The sequence below is a fragment of the Carassius gibelio genome, chromosome B2 (genome assembly GCF_023724105.1).
Source record: "Carassius gibelio isolate Cgi1373 ecotype wild population from Czech Republic chromosome B2, carGib1.2-hapl.c, whole genome shotgun sequence".
Taxonomy (NCBI): Eukaryota; Metazoa; Chordata; class Actinopteri; order Cypriniformes; family Cyprinidae; genus Carassius; species Carassius gibelio.
In genome coordinates, this window is record NC_068397.1 from 19,557,723 (window position 1) to 19,582,279 (window position 24,557).

The window sequence follows — 24,557 nt, forward strand, 5'->3', positions numbered from 1 at the left end:
CTTATCTAATGCATTTTTTAATTCAAAATTTGTGTTTGTATGTCTATATTCCAGTAGCTGTTCCTGATGCTGTGCTTGATGACAATCTCTACATAAAAACTATCAAACACTTCACAAAGAATACATAAAAAACAATCTGTGAAATCACCACAAGCTTTTACCATTCTAGTAAACAGCACACCTCACCTACACTAAGCTTTCACATCTACATTCATGAGATAATGAAGGATAATTTTATATTTATGTTGTTCTTAAGAAAATCAAAAAAGATATAGAAGGCATAATGTTCTTTTGTTAACTATTTAGTGCCATGGCATTCTTTTAAAACTTCTGAAAGTAAGCAGACATTTATTTAGCTCTTAAGTTACTCTTTCTGCTGGGTGATCCCAAATAATATCAACCAGGCATGTGTGAGTGGGTCACTAGAGCTGGTAACACAATGAACTGCAGTTGACATGACAGGTGCATGACAAAACAGGATCAATTTAAGGTTTAAATCCATTCACTATTATATGAACAGGGCACTGAAATAGTCTCAAAACATCTCCCAGGTCATATTTGTGTCAACATAGATAACAACAGAGTCTGCTGACATCACTAATAACTCCGAAAACAAAACAAATAATGGAAAACATTCACTGCATCTCTGTGTGTGTGTGTGTGTGTGTGTGTGTGTGTGTGTGTGTGTTTGTAAATAAAACATACCTAAAAATATCCAAAAACAAACTCACAAGTAATATAAAAGGGGTAATTCACTGCTTGCAATGTGACTGTATTAATTTTCATGTTATGATGAAAATATTTGACCTAATTTGTGTAATTTGGTTAAAATTGCTTGTCAATCTCTCATTATGCTACATTATCACCAATTTTTGGATTAAGTCATTATTAACTTGTTTTCTTTCAATTTGCACAAGTTTTGAATTTAGTTTATATCAAGTTTTTGAGGGAAAGCACCAATATTAGTGGATAATTTTAAGTTACAAAAAACAATAAAACAGCGATGTAGGACAATTTTATAGAAAATGAACCGGGAAAGTTCACGCATAGACAAGATGAGTGATTGAGATTAAAAAGTATCTAAAAAAAAAAATTGAAAATAACTGTTCATTTCACGGAATAAGACCCTTCTTCCTTGGCTGGGATCGTTTAGAGCCCTCTGATGATGCATTTAAACTGCATTTTGGAAGTTCAAACTCGGGGGCACCATAGAAGTCCATTATACGGAGAGAAATACTAAAATGTTTTGCTCAAAAAATAATAATTTCTTTAAGACTGAAGAAAGAAAGACATGAACACCTTAGATGACAAGGGAGTGAGTACATTATCTGTAAAAAAAATAAACGTTCTTGTTTGTCTTTATGGGGTGCAGTCTAATGAGTTAATACTTCGTTTATATATATACAGTATATATACACCGCTCTGTCCTTTCTCTGAGAAACACGCTGATCATTTCCCAATGATTTTGAAACGTGTGAATCCATCAGAATCATTAGAAGACAGAATGGCGATTCAGATTACGTGCACCTCTAGTTTTCTCTTCCTCTTCTCTAAGGCAGTGCAGCATGGCCTCGTCCCCTTTTCCCCTTTGATCTATCCACCTTTTCTAAATAAGCATATGGCATGATACTTACATCTTATTAAAATTGATAAGTTAATAAACATACTTTATCTGTATTCAGGTTTGTGGAGCAAAGCTCTTATGAAGACTCAAGAATTCTCTCCAGGTATCGTATGGTATATACTCCCATCCCTTCTAGAATTCCCAATGAGAGATAAGCCTTACTTGGGGAAAGAATATTTCACGGCTGGCTTCCCCCACCTTGACTGACACATTCTGAATAGTAAATCATTCTTCAGAATAATCTTCTGCACTACCATTCTCGACTCTAAAAGAACAATATTGATTAAAGAAAATGGATTTGCAGGAAGACTGTGTGCATCTTATCTTGTTGAGGACATGATTGATTATTATGCTTTTATATTTTATATTTACAAAAGGAATATTGCAACTGGCTGAATAAAATAAAAGGCAACTCTGTAAAAGTCATATGATTTTCTTAAAACTTTGCTGGAGGTTTAGGGTTTTAATTCTCAGTAGTATCCTCTCATAGACCAATCCTTTTAATAAGGTCAAGACCATTCATAGCAAGGCTATGCAGTGAATGAGACTGTCCGACTGTGAAATGCAACAGATATAAAAAATTGGAGTGACAAACGCAGATAGTTGCATGTTCAGAAGGTTTTTCATTTCACACTAGGTTCTTCAAGTTAGGCGTATTGGGTTTTGAGTCCTTAAATCACAAGAACATACATGCCAATATTTTTAAAGAACAAGAGAACACTTAAGGTTTTAATTTGGTATAAAATAAAAATAAAAATTAAGTTTTTAGCTGCTATACCTTTTTATTCCTATTAGAACTATCTTACAAAATAATATAAAACAAGCAAGAGGCTGTAGCTACTGCAAACTTCGGAACCAACTCAAGAGTCATTAATCATGCATGCATTAAAAAAAATTATAGCCTACAGGCCTTGCTCATAAAATAAATAGACTAATTATAGTTTAAAATGAACGTCAACATGATATTTTAGCCATCCCACGTAATAAAAAAGAATCTAGCACCTCTTCGAAAAATAAACCTCTAAAATCTCAAATTAACTCAAGAAATACAGGACAAGCATCTCAACATTTGACAACGATCTAAAATAAATCGCGAAAGACAGCAGCTGAAACACTGAAGCTACTCACCAATCAAAGAGAGCTGCATCAGATGAGACGGAGAGCGAGTGCAGAGCTGCGCTTCTGGATCGCTCCGATCTCTGCTTCACTGGATCACGTGACAACGACTGCTGTCCGCTTCCTCATCATCCACCTGTCCATACTGCATCCATTCATCCACAGCTCACTTATTTGCTTTATATAGCTAGGTTTCATCAACGTCGGGCACTTTTATGTCCCAGGGGTTGGTTTTTATTAAAATTAAGATTACCTTATGCTACTAATCTTGGTGGCTGATCAAATTACACTTACACTTACAAGCAGTTTAAATAAAATTTCCACCACGTAATGATATCAAACACTATTAGAGATCTGGTGAAAATGACCTGAGATGACCTTTAACCTTGATTTTTAAATCTTTCTAATTGGCTAGACTGACTTCTAATAGGGCGAATGGCGTTCTGTTAGTTTCCCGCTTGTGTCTACACCTTACGTTACCCCAACCCTAAACCTAACCTTACAATAATGCATGCAGATACGGTAATAATATATATATATATATATATATATATATATATATATATATATATATATATATATATATATATAAAACCTGTTTTGGTTATATTTAGCTACTCATTGCAGGACACCGAACTGCAAACATGTGGGAAGAGTGGGAACAGCTCCCCCCTGTCAATAATCTAGCACCCCTCAGCAGCTGCCTTCCGAATTCTCTGGCCACCCCATTGGTGTAGTAGAGCAATCTAATCCCGACAGTGAACATCACTCATTTAACTGTAGGGGGACCCAAAGTCGAAAAAATACACACACACACACACACACACACACACACAACTATGTGCAGTTGCTTTATTTAGGTTCGCATAGCCAGACCTCAGGCTGTTATTAAGCATTCAAATATTTACAAGCTTTGCATAGGGCATAGTTTCTGCTTATTTAAACTGATCAAACTCTTTCACTAAAACCCAGTAAGAAATGGAATTTAGGAATTCAGGAAATCAGATTGTAATTTCTTCCAATATCAATCACATGTCTCTGATTCAATAAAGAATTACATGTGTTGCAATGATTCAGGCTGTCTAACTTTTTTTGTAGATTCTAGAGGAGCAACAAAACTACAACTTTATCTTAAATTAAATCTTTGAGAATAACCTGAAGTGTACCAGACAACTCCGTCTGAACCAACAGTTAAAAATGTTCCTCTTGGGTTGTCAAGCATTTGCACGTCATCACATGCTTCAGAGCCTGCATGACGAGGTTGACATCTTAATATGTGCAACAGTGCTGACTATCTTTTCTTCTTCTTCATCCTCTGTGAGCACAACATTTTACTATGCTAAAATTCATCTCTAACACTTTAGCTTTTAATAAATTCCTGCTTTTATAGGAACAGACACACTTGAATGTATAAATAAGTCATGTCATTATATATTGATGTTATTTTTTCCTAAATTAAATTAAATTGATGAATTTAGCAGACACTTTTATCCAAAGCTACTTACAGTGCATTCAGGCTAAACATTTTTACCTATCATGTGTTCCCGGGGAATCAAAACCCCAACCTTGCGCTTGATAGTGCAGTGCTCTACCAGTTGAGCTACAGGAACACACCTTATTATTAATAATAAATAAAAAAAATTAAATTTAAATTAAATTTAATTTTTTAATTTAATAAAATATGCATTTTCTCATTTGAAGCTCAGTACAAAGAATCTGTCATCAGTGTTCTGTAAGCATGTCACCCAGAGAGATATAGTTAAACTATAGTTAAAGTATAGTTAAAACTGTTCATGTAACTAGGGCATCTCTCATTTCGCCAAAAGGTACCTTCAGTAGCCTTCATTAGGCAACTTACAATGGACAGTTTTAGGACTGTATATGACTAACATCTGGTTTGAAAAACCCAACCGGACATTAGTCAAAGTCAAAATGCATTTGTCAAACAGCAGTATGTGTGTTATTTTACACGCTCACTATTGAAAAAGAAAAGCTTAACTTTAGAACTTTTCAGTGGCAACATTTCACTGTACAGAAGTGCAATCAAACTGTTCAAGGCCAGATCTTCTTACAGTCCCTTTCAAGAATGCAGTTCTAACACAAACTCACTTACTGACCACATTAAAATGAGAAACTCTGCAGCACTGCTAAACACAGCAGACAGAAGTACTCTGCTAATTTCTGTGTGTTTATGCAGACGACATATTTACCCTCATTACCATTCAGGAGCTTTTCACATCCGCTTAATGACATTCAGCTGGTCCCGCAGGTATGCAGGCCATGGAGAGGTGCAGTAAGCACAAACCGGACTCATGCTGACTGAGGCATTAAGCAACAGTTCAAAGTCTCGTATTTACTATATCCCGTCTCAAAGCCCACCACAAGCCAATTAGACAGTGAGGAAAGAACCACAACAGACGTGCCAGAGGTATGAAATGCAAAGCTGCTGATCTGCACTTGGGTAACATATCCCAACTAATTTCTTGCACTCATGTTGCCTGGCATAATGAAGTATGTCAATAAATTCTACAGTTTGTCCCTGGGAGAGTGTGTTGGGTAATCCAAGTATTAAGTATATTTTGTGTGCTTTATCAGTTCCTTTTTTAGTTTTAGATTTGCTCGCTGAGGAATCTTCTGAGAGTGACATATTTACAGTGCACTTGCAGTTAATGCATATTACAAAATGTTCACTGTCATTAGTGTCATATTGGCATGCCAAGCTCCATTAAAATGGTTATCAAGTGCACTCAGTTTTTATCAGCCTGAGGGATCATTTGGCTGAATGCTGTTGTGAATAATTTAAATATCAGGTATTGGGTACTAATGTTTAGAATAAATGACATTTCTATTCCACACAAACTTGTCTACAGCAGGCATATATGTTCAAAATAATAAATATCTTCGTAACTTTTAAGTTGTATATTGTATATTATGAATGACTTATTTATTTCCCCTTAGAAAATATCTCTTTGAGCTCTTTCGTCTATTTTCTTGTTCCCCTTTTTAAAGCCATTGCATAACCAATCAACTTTATGTGTTGATTCTGCATTTGCAGGATTCAAATTATGTTAGTAACTCAATACATTATTTTTGTTGTAATAGATATACCAATCTGTCATATCATGTGTTTTCACTTGTATGTATATCACAGTTTATAATGTGAACTTTAGGATTTACTCAGAAAATGTATTTTGAATGCATGAATTCCTGTATTGCAATATGATGAATTTGTTTCGCTGTACTGAAACTATGAAGCCGTTGTGATATTTTTGATGTTAATGCATGTTTAAAAAACACCAGCTTTAATTCAAGTCATTTATTTTTTAATGAAAATATTAAACAAAAAAATGCATTGTTTTTATCAAAGTAGAAACTACATTGAATATATATATCAAGAATTCACATAACAAATTTAGAGAAAAACTACTATACAGATTTATGTATCAGTATTATTCAAATACCCTAACCCTACATTATATAATACATAAATATATATTGCTTCACATTACCACTAACAAAACCCCCAAATATATGGATTTGTTTCCCAACATGGCATTTCAGACAGAATTATGACCTGAGACATCTCTAGAGTTACTAAAACATCAATGCAAAAACTATTCCTGGATGATACATAACTTGTTTCTTTTGCACTGACCTAAACTGGTGCTAAATCTGTATAAACATGATTGAATTTGTAAGTTCTCATCCAGTTTTTTCTTCTCATTTCTTGTAGCCACCCATATAGCCTCTCAGGAAGTCCTCGAATCTTGGAACTGCGTACTCAGGGGCCACATTTTCAGGGAGATTCTCTTTGGGGGCTTCCGCGTTGCTACTGGTCTGGGCTGCAGGTGCAACTACATTCATGACGCAAAGGGGGTCAGTGGCGGGGTTACAAGTGGGGTGCAGGTGATACAAACCTGTAGGTGATCTGGCCACCAGCTTGGGCTGACAGTAAGGATCTTTGGTAGGATCACATCCAAGGTGAGCGTAGGAGGGCAGAGGTCCAAGCGGGGACCTGTAGCCATAAGCAGCGCGCAGGTGGTACTGCAAACACTCGGTGTCTGAAGGATTGCAGATACGCAACAGTTCCGCCCTCTGCTCAGCTGGCAAGAAAGGCTCTAAGACTGGAGCATAATAGTAAGCTGGCGTGGTTTTAAGAGACAGAGGGAGTAGAGGGGACAGAATTGGAGCAGGAACCTTTTCTGGGGCGGGAGAAGGCTCTTCTTCTTCTGCAGCTTTTGGTCTAACAGCATAGAGGCAGTAGGGGTCGAGGTAAGGGTTGCACACTGTCACAGTAGCTTGCCTCACGGGAACAGGCATGACCATCTTGGCTTTGGGTTTGCTGGTGGATTCTGCAATGCAGTCTGGGTCATCGGAGTAGGCACAGGCTTTGTAAATTTCGCTCAGGTGAGTGAGGTAATGGTTGTAGGAGCGTCCCTCTTCTACTCTGTGCTTGTTCTGCAGGTAAACAAGGTACATGCGATCCATGTCCTCAATCTGTGGGGATAATCACAGAGAAACAAAATTGGGCTAATAAACAGCTCACAAGAAAGTTTACTTCTTTTTAGGACAGTTAGCCTTCATGAAGTCATAGAAAAATCTCAAAAAGATTTTGACCCTGATTAGCAATCTCTGTTTTCGTTTTAAGGCTACTCACTCCCTCCTGGTTGTTGGTCTGCGTGAAGTATTTATACCAGCCCCAAAAATCAGGCAGACTCCTGGAGTAGGCAACATTCCTCCTGCTACGGACCAGCTTTTTCAGCGATGACATGTTGTCTGTCTTCACCTCAGCAGCGCCATCCATAGCTGAAACAGCACATGACAACACTAAGTATCATTTTAGCATAATTTAAAGGAATAGTTCCATGTCATTCCAAACAAGACCCTTGTTCATCTTCATATTTTTGATGAAATCCAAGATCTTTCTGACCTTCTCGGAGTTAATAAAAAATATCTTAATTAGTTTTCCAAAGATGAACAAATGTCTTAGGGGTTTGAAACAACATGAGGGTGAGCAATTTATGATAGCATTTTCATTTTTGTGTGAACTATCCCTTTAAATACTATTCAGACAACACATCAGTATTTTTATTTATTTATTTAATCAAAATCTGACAATAATGTATTTTATTACTTAAACGATTAATCACATCCAAAATAAAAGTTTTTTGTACATAATATATGTGTTTGTACTGTGTATATTTATTATGTATACATAAATACACTCACGTGCATGTATATATTTAAGAAAAATATGTTATGTTTAAATATTAAATATATTTATATATATTAGAAATTGTATGAATATAAATATATACATGTAAATGTTTTCTAAATATATACTGTGTATATACTGTGTACATAATAAGACAGTACACACACATATATTATGCACACAAAAAAACATTTTTATTTTGGATTAGATTAATCAAGATTAATCATTGGCCAGCAATACTATTATTATAAAACATGAAAAACTCTGACATGATTTGATTGAATTCTTAAGAAATATTTGGATTCTTAGCTTTGCCAGTGTGTCACAGTTTATAATGTACTGTATAACCTAAAATGAAAATAAGAAGGAGATTCTATTTTGAGGCGAAGATGTAGAGCAGCTTTATGTGAGACAATGAACCACTGGCATTTTGCAGGTGTGCAGCATAATGATTCATGTTTAATGGCATTATCTAACATCTGAGCTTTGATGTCAGTGCCATTTACAGTATACTGCTGATGATATAATTGCACATAAAGTCCAACTCACCATCCTCTTCTTCATTGCGTCCTACAGGACCAGCCTTCGTAAAGTCTGTTTCAGACGTTAATAAAAAAAAAAATGCATATAAAACAAAAGAAAGAAATAACTAAATTGAATTGTTATGAATCAAATGTCACACTTCTGAAATAAAGTAAAATGCCAACCGCCAGTGAGTTCACAGCAGGCATTTTTCCTGTAAGCGAAGCCTGTGTCTTATTGTAGTGATTACCGCTCTGTCTCAGCTCTCAGAGCTCTAAGTGCTCTAAAATGGGACCTACACTTCCTTGACCCCCTACAAGTGTACCTGTTAAACTACAAAGGGATTGGGGAACCAGCCCACAGGCTGCTGCCATAATTACCACTGGTGTAAAATAAAATGAAGGATGTAAATTGGTCTGTACATGCAACATTATTTGTGCCATATATGTCTGCATGTACAGTTGGTCTCTTTCGATAGCTCATGGAAAATATACAGTTTGCTACAGTTGAAAGTCTCTATTTAGAAACTGTTTGACTGAAATCACTTCACAAAGGTGTTCACAAAAAGAATAACAATACACAATGCACATTTGTTTTCTGTGGTTTTGTAAATACTGTGAAGTTTCTGCAGTAGAAACCAGATGTGCTTTGTTTCAGAGATTTCTGAGACATTTGGTTCATGTTTTATAATGCTAATGGTGACTTACAGAGATTTATGATGCTTTATATTCCTACGGTTCACAGAATGTTTTTATTTATTTATTTATTTATTTATTTATTTATTTATTTATTTATTTATTGGATCAAAATGGATTCTCACCTGGCATAAAGACAGTTGCAAAAGCCATTCCACAGAATATAACAGATAATGTAAGTCTGGCCATCTTTCTTGATTAGTTGAATCCTGAAAACAAAAGCTGAGAGAGTGATCCATATCAGGGATTCAGGGATATTCTAAATAATAGTTGGCCAATTGGGGTTTTCAATGTAATTGGGATTTTTCATTTATTCTTATATAATAATGAACTTTTTAACTATTTTAACTTTTGAACCATCAATGATTTGTTTAAAATGATCTGCTGTTGTACAAATTATTTTTAATGGACAGACTTCAATTCATATTCTATTGTTCTAATATGTAAAAATATAAAATATAATATGTAAATTTTTGTTTTGTTTTTAAAATTGTTACTTTTTAGATTTATAAGAATTTCTTAGGCTTTCCCTGCAATTGTTTTACGTCTTTTTGAATATACCTGTCTTACATAATTCCCAAAATGTGTTTTTTTTTTGTACATTGTTCAGTAATGGGGAGGGGGGGACAAACACATCATGAATAACACAACATAAATAGAAATCCATGTAAGATTATCAAATAAATAAATAAACATTTTGAAAATAACAATTTCCCAGTGCTCATACCTCCACTTCATTTATTAAGAATATTTTGTTCTATATCAGTCAACTGAATGAGAAAAAGGATCTTACCTGTTCTAGGAGAAATATTTGAAGATACTCGTAAGGTGCTGGTGGGCTCTGAAGGGGCGTACTGAACTCTGCACACAACCCCTGCGCTCCCCTTCAAACCCTCTGAACTGCTGTGGTGAACGGCAACATTTTTAAAGTGCTCCATGATCATAAAAAAAAAAAAAGGCATGTCATATGTCAGGAGCTTGCTGTTGGCCTTTTTGGGATTGGCTCTTACAAAATCAGCTCAGTGACCAATGAGAGTCCTGTAATTAGGGAGAAAAGCAGCAAGATCCAACTTGGAAGAGGGAGCCAGAGGGATGCAGACATAATCAAAGAAATACATTTTTACAGATTGATGAATGAGGTGCCACATCTTCCACTGAGACACAAACACGACACAAAACCTTGTGATACTGAACAAGTAATACTTTCTCCATTCTACCACATGAATTATGACTTTATCGGTTCATGCACTTAAGATTATTTCAACAAGAGTTTAAGAGTTTATCTTATTCTCAGTATTATGCAGATTTATAAAGTAAACTACAGCTCTATGGAATTCCCTTTTCTTTTTTATATATATAAATTAATCTAAAAACTTCTTTATGTTATAACATATAAATGAGTTTTGTTTAGGCAAACATATTATTTAATATTACTACCCTAACATAATTTACTAACAAGAAACTCTTATAGTATTGACAAAAGTATCATTTTTGTGTGAAAAATCTCTATTTAGAAACCTTTATACAATAACGTTCAAGCACCCACATCATCTTCCTCATTCAAGGTTTTTAGGTTTAAGTCATCTATGGCAAAGTGACAATTGCCTAATGTAAGCTAATTAAAAAACAGACTGCCCCCCCCCCCAAAAAAAAAACTCTCTCCAACAAGCAGATTCCTGTCAGCAGCTTTTGAAGGTGTTATCTGTCAGTATCTTCACACTCACTAAAGATTCCACAGGAAAAGCAGAAAGCGTCGGCCGACACTGTCATAAGAACCCGAAGGCCAGAAGGTTACAGGCACACCAGATTTATACAGGGGCACGAGCTCCAGTAAAAGTGGTCTAGCAACACCCCTGCAGGATGCTATAAAAAAAATCAGGTTTGGGTTAACGATCCAACTACTTTTTTGACAAGAACATCATAGATCAGAATGATAGCCTGTCAAGTATCATTTTAGGTGACTCCTTCCCACCATATATTTCTGCAAAAATCTATAGGTGAAACTATATGGTGGCTGCTCTTGATTTAGAAACAACATCTGCAACATGCAACTCTCTTGGCATATACTGTACTGTATGTGACTGAATGTTTAATAGTGTCCACTAAGATCCATTCATCGTGATGTTGGGATAGCCAGATCAGCATGTCCACTGTTACACATATAATTAAATGTCAGGCCTTCTGCAAACAGGTGTTTTACATAGCACATAAACCTGCAATCCAACCTAGAAGCAGCTGAGCACGCAAACACGATATGGCCTCATAATTCCAACATACCGCATGTAGAAGAATGTGACATGTGCTCACAATTTTGGAACACCTGGCGCCAGGAAGAGTTTAAAAATCCCTTAGAAGACAAAAAAGAATTCTTTGCCCTTCCCGGAAGTGATTTTTATTCATATATACATTACCTATATTTACCATATGTCTACATATCGTTCCACAAATATCTAAGTGCCCTGTTTGTGACTTTTTGTTTAGCTTGTTACAGAACAAGGGTGGCTGGAAGGTCAAGGTGGAAAAGCTCTGAGGAATTTTCACTTCACCTGTATGTCTCTGTAGAGTTTAACAATTGCATTTTATGGAAAACCAAAGGCCTAGAAAGAACTCAGGCTTGTTTTCATGTAAGAAAAAAAAGCCAAGTAAACAGAAGTTATGTGCATGTCACTGTGTAATTTAGGACAAGTAACTGAATCTGTCATGTATAATTTCAATTGGTGACATGAATCAATGAGATAAACACATTGTTAAGCTAAATGGATACAAATAATCTGTTTATGAAACCTTTTGTGATATGGTTATCTGTATTTATCTATATTGTGATAATCAAAGTAATACAACAGGTCTGTCAAACTGTGCAGACAATCATTTTTCATTTTTCTCTTTCTTTGAAGAACATTGCGATTAATATGTGTGGCAAATTAGAGTCTTCATTGTGGTTTGTTTGATTTTTATTTTGGTCCTGAGACACAAATCACACCACATTAAGCCACTCACTTCAGAAAGAAGTTCTGCGGTAGTAAAAACATCTCCTGCTGCGCCTGAATCTTTTAAAGGACTACCAGATGCAGAATTATGGAAGAGTTTATTTTTAATTGTTTCAGTATGTTAAGCTATAACCTATACAGTCACTCATGTTGCATCTTGTGCATTTGTTCAGACTGAATGTAACTGAAAATATTGGTGTTGTTCTTTTTTAGCTGCTTTATGCATGTAATTATAAACATCTCTCCATAAAAAGCTGTGTCGTAATATTTATATTGTTGATATTCTTGATAAATTATTTCAGATTTGAATAGTCGAAGCAGTTTAACTCATGTGCATTGGATGCAGTCCTGAAAAGTGATGAGTATAAATCATACACATTTGAAACATGACTTTATTTTGGTAAAGTTTAGATGATGTATGGATAGTGTGCTTTACAAGTGTACTACGAGTAAATCACTGGGTGCTTTTTAAAAGTGTCAGATTTATGAAGAGGACTTTTCCTCCCATTTACCTATAGTGAAAACAACTCATATTTAACCAGTACCTGGATCAAATGATAGTGAATAAATGTTTCATCTATTTAATCATGCATTTGGTGACAATTAACAATACACATTATCATTACAATTTAATTAATTATAGCTTTTTAAGTTAAATTTAGCTTTTCCATTCCAAAATACAAAACACCAAGTTTTCAAGTACTTAATATCTAGAATTAATGACAATTTGTTTTAGAATTTATATACAATTATAATTAAAAATATAAGTGTAAGTGAAGAAAAAAAAATAATTAAATGTGAAATTTAAACCAGAATGATTATGTTTTGACCTCATTTAGGATTTTTTTTCAAAGTCACTTAAGATTTTTCCATTGCAAAGCCTCATTCAGAATAATGACATTAACCACAATTTTGAATTGTACGGTTTTAATTACATTCTGGAGATTGTTTATACAACTACATTTTGCTTATTCTCTTCTGCTCTGACAGACAGACTTGCACAGGCATATAAGGCAATCATATGTGTGTGGCAGCAATCTAATAAGAGAGATATATAGGAATAAATAATACATTTAAATAAAAATAAAAAATGATCAAACTGACACTGATTAGAATCATTTTTGGATAGCAGTCATTATAGTGACTGGCAGAAATTCCTATTCGGCCAATGTGTTATAGAAAGCGTTTGATACATCTCAAAACAAAATTCATTATACATCAGAAGTTTGTTAGAAACACTAAATTTAGATACACACCAAGCAACACACTGTGAACAGAAACACTCTTGGTTATATGTCCATCTGTACTTACATTGATGAAAAGGCTATTATGAATAATGGGTCAGTTGATAAAAGACTGAAAGCATGATAATGATCCCCAAAGAGACATTTTGATTTATAAAACTGACTAAAAGTACAAGTGTCTTCCGTCTACATTTTTCTTGGGGATTAAATACATTTTACATTTTTGCCTGAAAAAAAAAAAAAATTAAGGTCTTTGTGTACATTAAAGAGAAAGATTTCACCCAAAAATGATCATTATTTACACGCTTTCATTTTTTTTTTCAAATATTGTGTTCTGTGGAACACAAAGGATAATATTTAGTGTTACTGTTTTTGTTTATAAAATGAAAGTCGATGGAGTCTAAAACAACATTAAACACCATTTATGACAGAATATTCATTTTTGGTTGAACCATCCCTTTAAGCACTATTTGATGAATATCTAAATCATAATCTAAACTTTGGTGCATATGTGCTCTAGTGCCTAGTTGGTTCACTCTAAAAAAAAATATTAAAATAAAAATACATCCAGTATTTGTCACACGTGTACTTCTCTACAATGTGTTTCTGTTTGCTTATAAGTGCATTCCTGATTGTCAGTTAGTGGGAGGCCCTTACACTTTGGCCATGAAGCTTTATTTTATGAGTAATTATAGGAAGTTGAAAAAAATATTTGGCAGCAAAATAAGGAATATCCTGTATCTACCAGCCCTTTAACAGCTAAACAAATTACTTTACTCTGGTCCATAACCCTCTGGTCATTGGCGGGTTGGAGGTTGACAGGAAACATTGTGAAAACCATTTCCTCCAATGACCCACTAAGATGGAGCTACGCCAAAACCAGCCACAATCACCTTCCCAGTGAAATACACAAATAGCCTCCTTCCACAGATGACTTTGTTTTTATAGCCAAACAACTGAATCACGCCAGCAAAGTAAAACAATGGAATACCTTCATTACTCTGGACCTTTCCCTGTAAACCCAACATTTATCCTCCCACCCACATCCCATCACAGAGGGAAGCAGAACCCCTCTGAATAAAATCATTGGTGCCCCAGTAGTTTGGACAGAAAGCCTGAGGAGGGTTTGTTAGATTTAGACGTTTCTGCACGGCTCGAGCGGTCCAGCCCCAACTCGCCCTCCAGCTGTTCCAGCTCTGACTGGTCCAACAACTCGAAGTCCTCCGCGTCGCTGTCCGATTCCTCAGCCAGGGCCTGGACCAGCGCAGGTGCTACAGCCGCCTCCAGACGTTCCTGCATGGCCGCGGTTACTGCTGCTGTGATTACATCTCCAGCCAGCCTCTGCACAACCTCCAGGGCTTGGGCCACGGGTTCCTGCTCTGACTGTGTGGACCTGACCCTGCTGGGATGGGCTGGAGGGGTGGGCATCCCAATGCTCAGGTCTTCATCGTCATCTCCATTTGTTCCCAAGCCATTGTCCAAGGAGGGAAATTCCGGCAGTCCACCGTCGAAGACTTCCTCGTCACTTCGCCGGTCTGAGTCTGTATCAAATAAATAATATGGAAAACACCCCCATTAAAAAAAAACAAAAAAAAACAATGGGATATATACAAATGCAACTGGAATACAGTTAAGTATAATATATATATTATTGAATGCCTCAAACCTATATACGCTATCAAGGTTTTAGACATTGCATACTTTTATTGCAATGCTATATTACACAAAAAAACGGCTCCAATACATAAAAAATAGTTTTTTTTAGAAACCTGACATTCATTCAATATCTCCTTTTTTATAATTGCACCATGCTGATGACTAATTGATTCCAGTGTACTAGTACATATTTATATAGATTTTATTTATAGTATGCAACATATAATATACATTTAATACCACAGCTCAATAGTTTGGGGTCAGTACAATTTTTTTAATGATACAGTTCATTTAAAAAATAAGGTTAACTATTAATATTGTGAAATATTATTACAATTTAAAAAAATAAAATAAATAATGCATTATTATGTATTTTTTATCTATAAGTATTTTGCATTTAAAAATGCAGTTTATTCCTGTGATGGTAAAGTCCAGTGTCACATGACCCTTCAGAAAAATTAATTCTAATATGATGATTCCCTGCTCATGCAACATTTAACATCTCTTATTGTTATTAGTAAAAAAAACTGTTGGGCTGCTTAATATTACTTGTGGAATGTGAAATATTAGATAACATTTTAGATTAGGGAACACATAATCACTGTTAACTAAGGGCTTTCCCCTCAATAAACTCCTAATTTGCGGCTTTAAGTTTAGGTATTGGGTAGAAGTAAGAGATGTAGAATATGGTCATGCAAAATAAGGCATTAATAAGTGCCTAATAAACAAGTACTAATAAACAGAATATATGCTAGCATGCTAATAAGCAACTAATTAATAGGTGAGATATATATATATATATATATATATATATATATATATATATATATATATATATATATATATATATATATATATATATATATATATATATATATATATATACACACACACACACATATCAGTTTCTGGCAGATAATTTGAGGGGGGAGGGGTCTTTGTTATGTATAGTCTATCTGTATCATTTGTTATTTTTAGACCATATTTGGACTTGGAAAGTCACCCACATACAGATATTTACGGAAAAGGTAAGACAGCTTTACCTTCAGAGTTTTCTGACTGAGGTGTGTGTCCCTCTGAAAGGTTAAAGGTGCCATTGTCAGTCCATGTTATTTCAGAGACCTCTGTGTCGGATACAGACAGCTCTTTGCACACGGTGGAGTCCATCTGTATTAGATACTCAATATCAGTTCACACACAGACAGGAAATGGACATATTATGTATATGATATTATTGTCATATCCTAAAGCCCTCACAGTCTTCATAAGCGTGAGTGACAGTATCTGGCCAGTGTGGCAACTCACTGACCTTGGGGAAAAGTGCCGACAGATCTGCTTCAATGCTCTCTCTCTTGGCTTGTGACTGGAGTATCCTTTTCTCTTAAGCAGGAAAGGAATATGGAAAATGCAAGTCAGCCATTACTTGAAATATAACATTAAAAACCAAACAGAATCGATAAAAAATACATTAGTGTAATTTAAAAAATGCTTGTATACTATGCTTTATATGCTTATTAATGGTTTGCCTTGTTAGCTTAGCAACATGCTAATGCCAAACTCCATTGAATTCATTCAGATGAGTTACCCTTACTTAGTGTTAAGTGCAAATTGTATTTTGGGGTCTAGCTACGCTGGAATTCATGTAAAATTCAGTAATTTTCTATGTGTGTATTTTAGATGTACCATGATTCTCCTTTATTTTCTGAAGAAACTCGCCCACTCCAAAGTCCAGTTTCTGCAGAACTGGTTCCAACCACATCCCAAACTCATGTGACGACACCAAGGGCCAGAGAAAAATGCCCAGCACTGCAGTACACAGATGTAGAAACTATTAAAGTGTGCGTCACTCTTACCAGTGCGTTTATGAACCTACTGACTGCCAGGAAGAAAGAGAAACCAGAGACTGACTGGGAATATCGTCATGGTAACATTACTAGGAATCCACTATCACATGACAAACAGACTGCTGGATGTTATCGAGTGTGCTGGAGGTAAATCCAGGAAAGGCTATGCTACCCTTAGCCAATAGTAGCAAACAGTTGTACAAAGACTTTAATGAAAAGACATAGCAAAACCTATTAATTACCATCTTTTTTGTGTAGGACCTAATTTGGTGCTTACCTAAGATGTATGAAATAACAACCCCTGGAATGTAACGTCCAAGTATTGCCAGAAAAGAACACATACTGCACACCAGCAGACAGAACTGCAATGAGACAGTCATTTAAAATAGAACAGTTGACATAAAATACTTTTGAAGAGTCAATAAACTGCGGTGTGGCATGCTATACTCTAAATCTATTTTAAATATAATTTTTTTAAATTATTTTATCATTATTATACATGCTTTTATGATATTCATTTATATATATATATATATATATATATATATATATATATATATATATATATATATATATATATATATATATATATATATATATATATATACTTTTTTTATGCATTAAAAAATTTTAATATTACAAATATGCTTTCAACATGCATAACTATTTGATGCACCTGGAAACATCATCAGTGATGATATAAATTAATATTAAGACCACTGTCAGACCATGAAAAATTACAAAGAGAAGGCAAAATGGTGGTTAAAATGGGGAAAATGTAGAAGTAATTAAGAACATTTGATATGATCCAAATACAAATTTGAACCTAGCATAACCTACACAGTATTGAAAAAAAACTAAATCTGTCCATACTTTGCCTGGATTCTGCTGCTTAAAAGAGGAAGTCTCCTCAATGAAGAGCTTGAGGCTCGTCCAGAAGTCTGTGAAAGGAGATCCTGATCCAGACTTGCCCTCCTGGACAGAATCAATGACCTCCCAGCTACAATTAAAAGAGCAGTAAAATAAATGATCATCAAAGTTGAACCAGAAGTTAAGATGCCCCTTTCTGCAAAAGCACATATTAATTCATTAATTCAATTAAACAATGTAAACTTTATTTATCATTGCATATCTTTTGAACACTGCTATATATTTGTAGTCTCAACCTCTGGAACTGTGATATGACACAACATGCCTATACACTATACAGGACATGTAAATTCATGTTATGGAGGATGGAAAGAATTAAACAGAAATGTAGACCTTAGTCCATTATAATAAACTGCTGTCAGTGTCTATAACATTAGACAGTGTATAAGCCTTTGAATGCAGATTCTAGCACTATCAGAGCAGACACTGCATTGGTGAAATACTTCTCAGTCTGAGTGATGACTGCAGAAATGTACAAGAGGATTCTTATAATATCTAAAATGGGTTCATGAGATAACTGTAAAGGAGGCACCCTGCAAACGCCTGGTTTATAAATGAGGGAATCACTGCCAATTGTAAAATTTGCCTTCACTTATTTAACGGTTCACTCAAGATTGTTTTAAAATATGATTACATATCAATCTTTTTAGATCCTTGACTGACAGCGTACATCGTCAAACATATTTTTAATTACATGAATCACTATTCCATGAGCCTGCTGAGACTCTTTGCCGAGTTTAAATCACATTTTATGTTATGTGGAAAGTTCCCTTTCATGGAAAGTATAATAGCTTTATTAATAAATATTGGGCAGCTAATAATAACATCAGGTAAAAAGTCAAGTAAATATTTCTTTGGTCAAACATTTGGCTGTGAATGAATTAGCATGACTTTCAGAACGGGGGAATTTCTTGGCATCTATTAAAAGGCGGCTTGTTAATGCCCTTTATTTGTGGTAATGCCCCCTACTCCCATCCCCTCACAGCTGTCGCCCAATGTTTCCCATCTCCAAAACAAACTGAACAATGCCACCTATAAGTCGAAAAAATTTAAAACACAAAATCCTTCAAACAAACAAGCTTCACATAACCCATGCAATTAGGAACTCTCCTACAGATCCGTTTCCTCCAAAAGGTCGTAAACCACCTCCAACTTTACAGAGAAATGTTTCCCCGGAGGTTTCCTATTAAACAGAGCACATGGGGGGCATGTGACTATGAGGCAACAGAGCTCACATTAGCATTTCACCATCTAAGCCAAAGTGCCAGAGAAAGTGAGGGCAGGCTCGCCCAACCCAGACCAGAGCTGATGACTGGAGATCAATGAGGTGTAATGCTCACAACACAAGTGTTAAGAGATTTCATCAGATGAGATCTTTTGTTACATCTTTTGGGAAATCTGCATGTTGACTAACACTACTTGTTGTTTGATAGTTAACGCTATTTGAAATCATACCGCATCACATGCTAGCTACTGCTTAATGTTATCATGTGAAAACCAAATAAAGTTTGCTGCCTCAAGAAAGTCCAAAATCTTTTAAAACCAAAGGAGATGGGTAGAAAAGCCTCTAATGTCTCTGCAAATGCCAACAACAGGTGACTCTGGATTCTGAGAACCAAACCACTCGACTAACTTTAGCTGACTTCCATGCTAATCGCTAAAACAACAAAGAAAGCTACTTATCTGACACTCAAACAGACCCAGTGACAGAGCACTAAAATAGCTCAAAACAAACAGCTGGGGAATGCCTCTGACAATCAATAGTGTCTCTTAATATTTTACAATAAATGTAAAAGGACCTTTGGCTTTGGCAATCGCAGTACTTTTACAATGTTTTTAGCTGTGGGCCTGTTCAAGTACACTTTGTCACACATGACTGACAGGTTCCATGGCTGTGTGCTATACATGTACGTATCAATACCTATAAAGCACTTTTGACAATCGACATGATCTTCCTCCTAGCAAATGTTCCAAAACAAGGGTCACTATGGAGACAGTCCCAGATGCATGATGACTGACATTTGTAATAATTTGGAACGAGCTCTTATATGAAACCTGACAAACCTAACTAATGCAAGTAAGATAAATTACTCGATTCAAATAACGTTTTCCTAAAAAAAAAATTAAGGAAATAAGACACAAAATAAATATCCAAGTCATATAAACAAAACTAGACACTTAAATCAGGTATAACTCACACTGATTCCTAGTAAGTTAACAACCACTCTTTGAAACATTTTTTTTCAGTAGTGTATGTGTATATATATATATATATATATATATATAAAAATTTTACCTCAGTGCTGATCCACGGTCTTCAGCAGTCATCTCAAAATCTCTGAGTTTCAACATGAAAGGCGTTCAGGTAAATCAGAAGGTGAGTGTGTGAGTGTGATAAGTTCCAGAGTTCAGACAAGAGTCACAAATGAAGTGTTGCATGAAGCCACACTAGCTAGTGTTTATGTTGACCAAGGCCTGAGCTTCACTATTTCAACCGGTCAGGTCTAAAAATACCAGAGTCACACAGCATTCCACAAGCAGGCATCAGACAGACAGTGTTGGGGCATGAACACACACACGTACAAACACTCCACATAATACCCCCTTAATACCTCTCTTCACAGAATGAGACCCTCTCAGAAGAGTATTTAATTACACAAATTTTTCTCAATGCAAGTACGTGTGTAACAAAGAATCTCCCTGACATCACAATAATAATAATCTCTCTGTTAATCTCACTGATTTGTAATAAATTACGGTTTCATTGTGAATTGTAAAATCTCATTATATTTCAAGATATTTTACATTTATTTATATGTTAAATTATATTTTAAATATAGAACCTCTTTAGCGCAACATATATAAGTTAATATTATACAATATAAATAACACCAAACAACTGAATAATAAAACTAAACTAGAAAACATTCCGACGAGTCAGCTATATCATGAAAGCAAAATCAATTTAGTAATATTCTCAGGACATGGGTATTTTTTGTAAATGTCCATTGGGGGCAGGTTGTCACGTTTTTATTGTTTTATTATTATTTCCATGCATTTAAAATATGCATATATTAAAAATTTCCATTTGAGACATTTTTGTTTTATTTTAAAAAATTATAAAATGTATTTTATTTACCTGTGCTTAACAATTAAATATTTAATCTTCACAAATGGTATGAAATAATTTTCATAAATATGTTTGAAATGGTCAAAAATTTTGTCAACAGTTTGCTATTTTTTTATATTTAATATTTTTGCTTTTCATGATTGTTTTATTGTTTACATTTTGCTTACCCCAGTATCGTTTGCTTAAACACAAAACCATTATACCTAGTTAATAACTTTCAAAAACTGTTTTCTATGCAATACTCCAGACTATAAGTACAGAAACTGACTTTCCAAAAATGACATTCCCAAATAATGAGAGTAAAAAGTGTAAAAACTTGCCTAGTCTCCCCTGTATAAACAGATAACTGTTGTCTTTATTATTTATATGACCTCTTTATTTGTATCGTTCTATCTGTTATGATGATTTGGTCACTTGACTGTGATGAAAGGACCATGACTTGTCAATTGGTCAGCGAACAAATAATACCAGTCATCTAAACCTCACTCATCCTTCCTCCAATGGGCCACTGAGTGGAGGACACACCCTTTGTTAGCTAATATCCTGTGATGTGATTGGCTTCTCTAATGGGACCCTCCAAAATCCTCCCAATAAGAATGGCGAGGAAATGCACTCTTGAGCACACAAACGGCTGTGTCATTTTACTCGCCATGTCACCCAGTCTGAAACATAAACTCAAGTTTCACAACACGACATGCTTCCACAAGACAAAAACAACCCACTCCAGTGCATGAGTCACAATCTACAAATAAACATCACTACAGATTAAACATATTAGTACTGCAAATATATTGTGAAACATTTGTAGAAAAGAAATAGTAACTAAATTTTGTATTACCATATAACTTCTATTTCATAAAAACACAAAAGTTCTTAATGTGGAACATTCATCATCATCACACTCTATATATAAATTAACTTCTATGAAATAAACAAAACACAAAAAGTAGGGCACAACTGAAAGCTATGGGAGGGACAGGGGGCAAAGGTGTCAGAGTGAAGATCCGGGTGAAGACAACTGGTGGAACAAGACTCACATCAACAGCAGCCGGCAGAAATGAACGAGCTGAGGCAATCCTGCAGCTGTTGGTCAAGTCCCCAAGGTTTTAATGAGACCCGTCTCAAATGAACACCACACTGAAGATTACTACATTGGCATCTCACCCACTGGAGCACAATGGTGCCATTGCTTTTGTTTTTACCATAAGCATGTAAACAATGACAGGGAAACTTCGGTCAGAGTACAGCACGACGCAAGCCAGATTAAAATAATGGAAAGCCGAAGGCCATTGATAAGCAGTATTGGATAAATTCATCAAGCCTCCCACTAATCCAATACTTTAATAAACTTAGGCCGACTTTTGAATGTTCTCATATGCAAGGATTTGTTGATTATATAATCTTGGTTCACTTGGACACAAGAAAGGTTACCAGTGTTGTACATTTCTAAGTTTCAAAAGGTCAGGAGTGCTTTGTTAGATTTCTCAGTTAGTCTTGTTCTCACAACAGCTCCTTCACAGAAGCACTGGATTTCACTGACATTTCTAAACTCACATGACAGGCTTTATGCTGTATGTCATCAATAATGCCAATCAGAGGTATAGGACGCTCTCTAGTGGCTACAGACTGGACTGTAGCTTATGATTGGGAAAAATACATTTATAAATACATAATACATTCAAATGTGTGCCCAAATCACATTTTTGAGTCAAGTAAATTTTAACCGCAACTATTACTAAAATTCTGTCATGTTGTTTCAAACTCATATGAATCCAAAATGAATTATTAATGAAATAAATGCAGCTTTTTCTCAAAATGAAATATATATATGGTGATCACTGTTGATCAGTTAATTCGAAAAACTTTTTCAGAAAATAATACTTTTATTCTGCAAGGATACATTAAATTGATCAAAAGCCCTTTTTAATGTTACAAAAATTATATTTCAAATATTTTTGTTCCTTAAGGAATCCTTTAAAAAGTGTCTCTTGGTTTCCACAAAAATACCAAATAGCTGTTTTTAACAAAAATGATATTTTTTTTTAGCAATTTCCGAAGGGTTATGTGACACTGAAGACTGGAGCAATGGCTACAGAAAATTCTGCATTGCCATCACAGAAAAAAACTACAATTCATAATATATTAAAATATAACTTTTTTTTTACTTTGAACAATATTTTATCATCAATAAGTAAACATAGCCTTTGAACAGGTGTGCGAGCTCTAAATTTACCTGCTTGTCATACTCCTCCATAGAGCAGCTCCTGTAAGATGAAAATAAACATCCATGGGATCTACACTGGTGGTGGGCAAATGTGTTTCTATTCTTACAGTAACAACAGTGACACATATGAACATATGAAACAAACCCACACCTCTGGATCTGGAAAGAGACACATCTCCCATCAACTGTATCATCACTAAGAGAGCCACACACATGGAGAGGAGGTTGAACACCCGACAGGGACTAAGAGACACAAACCTGCATGAAAAAAAACAACAACAACAACAATCAGGTTTCCCATCTTTAATCACGTGCACAGTTACAGTAAACAGACATCTATCTCTCTATCACTTTCATATGTATAGTGCTTGTTTTTGTTTGTTTGTTTGTTTTAAGATAAAAGTTGCAAAATGATCTAAGATCTGTCATCATGCTTTTAAAAACAATAAAACTAAATGCTCAAGTGTGGTTATTAAATCTATGTATGATTTACATAACTTGTAATAAATAGAAATAATAATAACTTATTATTATTTCTATTTATTACAAGTTATGTAAAATCATGTGGTTTGAGGGTGAAACTAATTCCTAATCACACTCCAAATAATGCCATGTTAACCCAAATACAGTATTTGTCCACCTGCCACAACAAGATTTATTTAAAACAAACAAATACCATAAAACACATTGACAGCTTGCATGCCTGCAGGGAAATGCATATGAAATTTTAAAGTTTGTCTTCAAAAAAGGTATCATTCAATGCAAAAGAAACAATTGTCACTAGCACAAAAGGTCCTCCACAGTACGAACAACTGTGAAGTCCAATGGAACCACAGATAGCCTACAGAGAAAATGGTCAAAGGAAAATGCCTTAGGTTAGGCCTGCTGATTTAATTAGGCAGAGAAATGTAGAGCATTGGAATGCGACAAAGACTGACCCATTGATGCAATATTTTATTTAAACCCCAACATCACTATGTCTTAAAAGAAAATGTGATATCTGCATTCATGCATAATGCATGTAATAAAAATATGCTGCGTCATGTGTCTCACCAAAACGCTATATTTGTAGTTGCGAAGAAAGCGGAAGTCCATAAGGGTTTTTTCCAGTTAATCAGCTTTGATATACGGCACAGAGGATCAGTGTCTGCAGGGTGTCGGACTCTCGAAGGCTGCTCTTCCTCTTTCTCCGCCATCTCTCCTCCTCCACCTGAGCTGACTGATCTGGAGGAAGTCTTTCCCACCGGCTCCACCTCTGAAGCATCCAGGCTGTCGCATCCACCCTGATTAGCCATTGCAAGCCTCGCTCCTCGCGCGCGCTGCCAGCTGCTGTTAATTTTGTTGTTGTTTAGTCGCTGACGTCACTCAGG

At 35.2% G+C, this 24,557-nt stretch overlaps 2 protein-coding genes across 3 annotated transcripts; both read right to left on the bottom strand.

Moving 5' to 3' along the window:
• Positions 1 to 6,041: 6,041 nt before the first annotated feature.
• On the bottom strand, positions 6,042 to 10,098 carry LOC127951526 (uncharacterized). 2 transcript variants are annotated; one of them, XM_052549422.1, is made up of 5 exons: positions 9,966 to 10,098; positions 9,298 to 9,381; positions 8,505 to 8,549; positions 7,398 to 7,546; positions 6,042 to 7,237 (listed from the first exon to the last, which is right to left on the bottom strand). In XM_052549422.1, the coding sequence occupies exons 2-5, from the start codon at positions 9,359 to 9,361 to the stop codon at positions 6,461 to 6,463; spliced, it is 1,035 nt and encodes a 344-aa protein (XP_052405382.1). In that variant the 5' UTR covers positions 9,362 to 9,381; positions 9,966 to 10,098; the 3' UTR covers positions 6,042 to 6,460. The 2 variants fall into 2 exon arrangements, with proteins under 2 accessions (XP_052405382.1, XP_052405383.1); XM_052549423.1 differs by lacking the exon at positions 8,505 to 8,549.
• Positions 10,099 to 13,069: 2,971 nt separating this feature from the next.
• Positions 13,070 to 24,536, bottom strand: LOC127950840 (reticulophagy regulator 1). The gene is made up of 9 exons (XM_052548170.1): positions 24,241 to 24,536; positions 23,339 to 23,445; positions 23,197 to 23,227; positions 17,777 to 17,903; positions 17,181 to 17,265; positions 16,743 to 16,865; positions 16,369 to 16,439; positions 16,103 to 16,226; positions 13,070 to 14,944 (listed from the first exon to the last, which is right to left on the bottom strand). Exons 1-9 carry the CDS (start codon positions 24,480 to 24,482, stop codon positions 14,487 to 14,489), a joined length of 1,368 nt encoding a protein of 455 aa, XP_052404130.1. The 5' UTR covers positions 24,483 to 24,536; the 3' UTR covers positions 13,070 to 14,486.
• Positions 24,537 to 24,557: the final 21 nt, after the last annotated feature.